This window comes from Hylobates moloch, unplaced genomic scaffold, assembly GCF_009828535.3.
Source record: "Hylobates moloch isolate HMO894 unplaced genomic scaffold, HMol_V3 SCAFFOLD_21, whole genome shotgun sequence".
Taxonomy (NCBI): domain Eukaryota; kingdom Metazoa; phylum Chordata; class Mammalia; order Primates; family Hylobatidae; genus Hylobates; species Hylobates moloch.
In genome coordinates, this window is record NW_026652296.1 from 26,883,584 (window position 1) to 26,890,593 (window position 7,010).

At 47.4% G+C, this 7,010-nt stretch overlaps 1 protein-coding gene across 1 annotated transcript in view; it reads right to left on the reverse strand.

Moving 5' to 3' along the window:
* The window catches only part of CHMP4B (charged multivesicular body protein 4B), a 43,051-nt gene extending 36,059 nt beyond the window's left edge, over window positions 1-6,992 (reverse strand). The window contains exon 1 of the mRNA XM_032142377.2: window positions 6,639-6,992. Within this exon, the coding sequence (XP_031998268.1) occupies window positions 6,639-6,828 (190 nt within the window). The 5' untranslated portion in view covers window positions 6,829-6,992. The remainder of the gene's footprint in view (window positions 1-6,638) is intronic.
* Between the last annotated feature and the right edge of the window lie 18 nt (window positions 6,993-7,010).

Sequence of the window (7,010 nt, forward strand, 5' to 3'; positions counted from 1 at the left end):
CTGCTGTATTTTCCTCTAACACTTCATTTGTAAACTTGGGGTTTGCGTTTTCTCATAGTTACTTTTACCTGTGTGTCTTCCTCGATGAACTGTGTGGGCCCTTGTGGGGAGAAGGCAGTGTCTCATCCATCTTTATAGCCTTCCTGTCCCTAAGACTATCCCTGAGAAGCCAAGGAAACAGTTTCATCTCGCCTATTTGCCAGGCATTCTGGCAGACACTCTACATACATCAACTTATTCCACATCCTCATAAGAGCCCTAACAAGTAAGTATTGGTAGTATTTCCCTTTTCACACACGGGGGAATTGAGACTCAGAGAAAATAAGTAACTGCCAAGGTACTACTGGTGAAAGGTAAAGCTGCATTCAAACTGGGAATCTTTTGCCTACATCACCACACCTTTCTCCTAGAAGAAACGTAATAAATGATTGCTGACTTGAGCCAAACAGCTTAAAAACAGGCCAGTACTGTAACCAGCTAGAGCTGTAGTTTCCCATTGCTATGCTCAGATTTTCCCCTTCTAAATATAATCATCCATCTGCAAAATGACCAACTAAAGTTGTTTTCTAATATCCTCTCTCTCACACTCTTAAAGACAGTGGCACAACCCAAAATAATTCTGAGCAAGAAGACTAAGTTTTCATAAGAAATTCCTCAAGGCCCCAAGAGCGCTGCCCCTCCTCCTGGTGGGCTCTGGCTTCATGTCAAGGCTCTGGACCACTGTAAACAAATTAGGTCCTGGCTTTATGCCTCAGAGATGGCTGGCTCACACACATCTTCACAGGATGCTCTCCAAGACCTCGCTCCACACTGAAACCCAACTCTGGACAACTCAAGGTTTCTCCAAGCAAAACAGTCCTGCTCACAGGTCTTCACGTTTAGTTAAACTTCCAAACAAAATCTATCTTGAGTTACAAATCACATTATAAACCTACTCTGGCAGGCACTTAAAAATATCTAATCTCCCTGCCAAATGGAGCAAAATAAGGATTTTGTCATTTGAATTAAAGGAACCAGCATGTTTGGATAGCCAACACATAAGGCCTCTGGTACTCCACCTGTCTTAAGAAGTAAACCAAACTCAATCTAGCCAACCATTTTTCCAAACAAGAAACTTAAGCATCACTGAGGGAAATTCCCACTGCTCACTTCCCTGGGTGGATTTCGAGTTTTCTATCCCTGGGCCTCTGGGATAAGAGATCCTGCTGGCACATGCACCATTGAGACACTGTGCTTTTCAACCTGAGATCTTGATTCCAGAGAACCAAAGAGCCACGTTCACTATAAACTTAACTTATTACGGTGTCTTCACATATGCTCATGTTTGAGAGAGACTTTATTAAACATGAGAAAACCACCCTCACTCCAGCAACGAGCAGAACTTAATGAAGATATATCTCTTGTGAGCTCCTAGCCTCTATGCATCCAGACATTCTCAGCTATACCTAAATTAACCTGTAAATGAACTGATTTGCATCCATAAATCCACAGAAATGTACCAGTGTAGGGTGTTTTAGATGCCACTCTCCATTTCCTAATCTTAAACAATTCTCGTTAAACTGTGATCTTGTCTACAACTGTTTTCATCTTTACTAAAACAGGAAAAAAAGGGAAATCTGAACCATCTAGCGTAGATATTTCCTTAGCTAGTTACCAAGACTTAAAAAGAAAAGAATCTTTGATATTTGATCATCTTCCATTTTTTTCTTTTCTTTTTTTTCCCACATGTTCTCCAGAAAAGTATGATTACCTTTCTTAGGGAGAAAACCAAAGGGCGTTGTTTAGAAAGGTACCAAAAAAGACCTAGCTTTGGGTGATTTTTGTCAGTTCACTTAAACGCTGATCTTGGCTTCCATCCAGTTCTCAATGAAAGAGACAACTAAACCAAAGAAGTCTGATCAACAATAACTTTATCAGAAAAGAAAAGTACACTCACTCAATATCCACAATTTGCCACACTCTTTCATATATTATCTTAGTTAATCCTCACCATAGCCATGTGAGATGAATATTATTTCATAAATGATGACATTAAAGTCCCTTGGATGGCAGAGACCACACCTGGTTCACGTCTACATTCTCAGCACTAAGAATGGGGCCTAGGACACAGTAAGGGCCTGCCACATGCTTAAGAATGAATATATGACTAAAGAAAAAGAAATGAAATTTGGAAAAAACATGCAATCCAAATTTTGCTCTAGGCTCCTCACTGGAACCACTACCTGGGACACACCTACACAGTGCAAATACTCTACTCAAGCTTCTGAGGTCTGTTTCAAAGCTTCTGAAGTTTGTTTCATCTTTCCAATGTGTATGCCTCAAAGATAGCATCTACATTTGGCTACACACCCAGCAGGGAATAGCCTGTTTCTGCTTCACTTCTTTTTCCCCTACTCAGCACCACACCTTGCACAGGTGGGTGTTTAATGAACTGAGTGTTTAAATGAACATGGTGATGGTCATGATGACACCCTTGGTCATCATGGGAGTAAACAACACAAGATGCCCACAGTCAACAGAACTGGTCTTGGAGTTGAGTTCGTCCCATAGTGAGCCTCATTTTCCTCTCTTGTACAATGGGAATAACAGAACTTACCCACAAGATTGTTTTTTTCATTTAACAAATGCTGACCATTAACCACATGCAAAGCACTGTGCTAGGTGGTGGGGACACAGTGATGAATGTGACCATCACATCTTACTCGTGGACCTCACAGTCTCAGGGGATGCTGAGGGGTTTTCCAAACCTACAAGGACTATACAATTATGAAGTACTCGCTCCTTCTCCTGTTTCCCAACTTCATTAATGCCATCACCATCCAACCAGCTGCCCAAGCTATAAATTGGGGAATCATCCTCCACTCCCCTCTCTCCTTCGTCCTGCCCACTCCCACAATTACAACAAATCACCAAGTCTCTTTTGATTCTCCTTCAGAAAAGTCTCAGACATGTATTATTTCTCTTCCAGTTTCCCATGCTTCTACACTAGGCCCTTTGTTCTCACCTGAAGAATTGCAAGTCTCCTTGTAATAATGATAATGGCAAGCATTTACCGGTCACTTACCATATGGCAGGCATTGTCCTAGGAGCTTTGCATGCATAACATATTTTCATCCAATCAGGCAGACACTAGTACCCTGATTTGTAGAGGAGGAATCTGAGGTACAGAGTAACCTGCCCCAGGTACCCAGCAAGGAAATGATGAAGCTGCAGCTCAAACCCAGGTCTGAAAGGCACTATCCTTGCCCCTGATGGGATTTTTGCCTCCAGTCCCTTCCTGGTCAGTCTTCACTTCTTCCTTTAAGCTGCTGCTAGAGTGCTCTTTCAAAATTCCAAACAGATATGATGACTCTCTGCTTTAAAAGACAGCCAAGGGCTGAGCACAGTGACTGTAATCCCAACACTTTCGGAGGCTAATACGGGAGGATCGCTTGAGGCCAGGAGTTTGAGACCAGCCTGGGCAACACAGCGAGACCTTGTCCCTACAAAAAAAAATGTTTTGAATTAGCTAGGCATGTGCCTGAAGTCCTAGCTACTCAGGAGGCTGAAGTGAGAGGATCATTTGAGCCCAGGAGTTCCAGGCTGCAATGAGCTATAATTGTACCACTGCACTTCAGCCTGGATGTCAGAGCGAGACCCTGTTGCTTAAAGTGAATGAATAAATAAAAATAAAGGACAGCTAAGAGCTCCTCACCACTTCCAGGTCAAGGTCCAAAGACTACAGGCCACTCTCAGTGTTATCTCCTGTCCCACCCACAGACTCCAGAGGCGACACTGTCACTGCCTCCCAAACACACCCAACTCCTTGCTGACCCACCTCACGTTCTCCTTCCTCTACCAGGTCTTCTTTACCCTTTCCCCCTAAACAGGTGCCGCCTCCTCTGCAGCCTCAGCGCATGGACACACTCCTGTTTCTGCACTGTTATAATCATTTCCTGCTCTCTCACACGCACATACACTCCCACCCCACACTTCCAATTCTGAGTTCCTGAAGGGCTGACACAGTGTATTTTCATCTCTGACTCTCAAGGTCCCAGCATAGTGGCAGGTGAATAAGTAGACTAACTGAATGGTAATGTGGTAGTGTTCACCTCCCCACACTAAGACCTTCCTCCTAGAGGATGCTAAAAAGAAGGGTAGGTTACAGTAGCTCCCATCCTCTCAAGCAAACTCAGGAAGACAGCCTGCTTTCAGCAAGTCTGACAACTGAGATTGGTCCTCCACAGTTGGCCGGCGAGCTCTCCCGCAGCCCGTTGAAAGTCAATTCGATCGCCAAAACTGCAGAAATGGCTGGGTGCGATGGCTCATGCCCGTAATCCCAGCACTTTGGGAGGCCGAGGCAGGCAGATCATGAGGTCAGGTGTTCGAGACCAGCCTGACCAACAAGGTGAAACCCCATCTCTACTAAAAATACAAAAATTAGCCAGGCATGGTGGCGTGCACCTGTAATCCCAGCTACTCAGGAGGCTGAGGCAGGAGAATCATTTGAACCCGAGAGGCAGAGGTTGCAGTGAGCTGAGATCGCGCCACTGCACTCCAGCCTGGGCAACAGAGTGAGACTCTGTCTCAAAAAAAAAAAAAAAAAAAAAACTCCGGAAACTAAGCTAGCTCCAAACCAAAAGATCAGAGGAAAATGGTAAACTGACACCCTCCTCCTGCATTCCAAAATGCAGAAAGCTAAAAACACTGATTCTGATGACCATAAACAGAGGATCTGGACTGAGGGAGAGTCATCAGAGGAAAAAGCTAGAGACAGCAAAATATAACCCTGTTCCCATCTCCACAACTAAACTGGAGTCCAGGCCACAAATGGACCACGGCAGCTGCCTCCTCACTGTTCTCCCTGCTCCCACCCTCATCCCCCACCCACTCTCCAAAGAGCAGCCAGATGATGTTTTTAAAACTCTGTCAATAAGGACACGTTCCAGTAGAATACCCTCCAAAAGCTTTCCATCCACTTGGAATAAAATCCAAACTCTCCACCAACAAGTTCGAAGTCCAAGCCCCGCCCCCTTTGTTCCATACCACTCTCCCTCCAAGCACTACATTCTGGACACAGGGGTCTCTCTCTTCGGTTTCTTACAACCTGCCAACCTCCGAGCCTTTTCCCATGCTGCTTTCCATGCCCGGAAGGCTCCTCCCCTTTTTTTTTTTTACAGAGCTGGTTCCTTCTCCAGACTGTTCAAACTTTACCTTTTCAAACACGCCTTCCCTGACCATTCTATCTAAAGTGGCATCCCTCCCACTCCACCACTCCCTATCAGACCATCTTTTTGCGTGTTTAGTACTTATCACCCCCGGACAATATTTTCTTCATTTATTTTCCTGTTTCTGTCTTCTCTCCCATTAGGGTTGAGGCTGTGTTTTGTTCACCCCTATGAATACAGCGCATGCAGCAGGCACTAAAAAGAATTTCCAGAATATCTGTTGACTATCAGCAGAGAAGCATCCTCAAGATAGGCTATTTTGTTCTCCTATTAGAATGGAGAAAACATCGATTTAGCCCCTACTATGTGCTGAGCACTGTAAATCCACGATTTTCCTTTCAGAAAGGTAAATTAGCTCAAGGTCACACTACTAGTCACTAGCAGACTTCTGAGTGAATTACCTCAATCCTAAACCCCTCTCAAGGGGAAGGGATGTCGTTCTGTGATTCACTCTCATGTGGCCATAACAAGAAAAAGCAAACATTTCTAAACTGCTTTACAGTTTTAAAGCATTTTCACATTCATCTCACTTAAGAAAAACACAAAGCACTTAGAATGCCCAGAAAGACATACGACAACAGGAAGTGAAGCAAGCAGTGCCTCAACATTCAATACTGCGGCCCTGAATCCCAGTAGTGGGGACTGGGGAGGAGTCGGGAGTCTCTATTTCTGGTTCAGAGGGATGGGGAAGCGGTGAGTCACGGGGTGAAGGCTTGCGCCACGGGAAACTTTGGTAAGGCCAAGCTATGAGGCAACAAAAAGTGAAGCACAACGCTGGAAAACACCTTAGGCCTCAACAGAGGCAGAACCCTGGCTGACGGATGGGGAAACTGAGGCCTCAAAGGGAAAGCAACTTGCTCAAGTTCACTCAGCAAGTGAATAGAGCAGGAATCAGGGGGTCTCCTCTCCCCCAGTCCCCTTTTCTCTCCAGCAAGGAAGCTTTTCAACGAGAATTCTGAGTTAAGAGGATGGGGGAGAGGCCAAGGGCAGCTCACAGATTCCACCGAGGAGTCGGGAGAGGGCACAGGTAGGACCAGGAGGCACCGAAATGCTAGGATGGGGGCAGAAATGAAACGAGGAGGAGGCAGGGGCAGTAGCTAGGCAGGTGGGTGAGGCGAGAAGGAAAAGGCGGAAGAGAAAGGGACAGAGTGAGGGCGGAGGAAAGTGCTGTGAGATAGGGGTCTGAAGGGGCCTGGCGGGGTGGAGAGAGGCTGAGGGGAGAGGGCAGAATAAGTCTGACAATGGAAAAGTCCAGGGATCGGGGAGACATTGAAGGGAGTCGGGGAGGGGGTCCCAGACCCGGCAAGAAGTCTGACCCGGAGAGTTCCAGGGTCAGACCAGACTCCGAGGCGAGTCTGACGAAGGTGAAGTCCGGGCCCGGGGAGCCTGGGGGGAGCCCGTGGCAAGTCTGAAGGGGCCGGGCAGCCTCACCGCGCTTGTTTTTGGTGCCGTGCTTCTTGGCGGCCGTCAGCTCCTGCTCGATTTTCTTCTCCAGGAACTCCTGTTTCTTGCTTAACATCTCCTCCGTGTCCCGCAGCCGCTGGATGGCCTCCTGGGGGGTCGGGCCGCCCTTGCCGGCCTTACCCCCTCCAGCCCCGAACAGCTTCCCGAACACCGACATGGTTGCTGCTCGCCGCGCCGGCCTTCGCCGCCCGCTCCGGCCCGGCTCGGCTCGGCTCGGCTCCGGCGCCCACTCCCAGTCCGCCGCTCCCTGACGCCGCAGGCCTCTCCTCCGCCTCCGCCTCCGCCCCGCAGCTGGGCCCGGCCGCGCCACCTCCCACAGGCCCCCACGCCCGGCCCGGC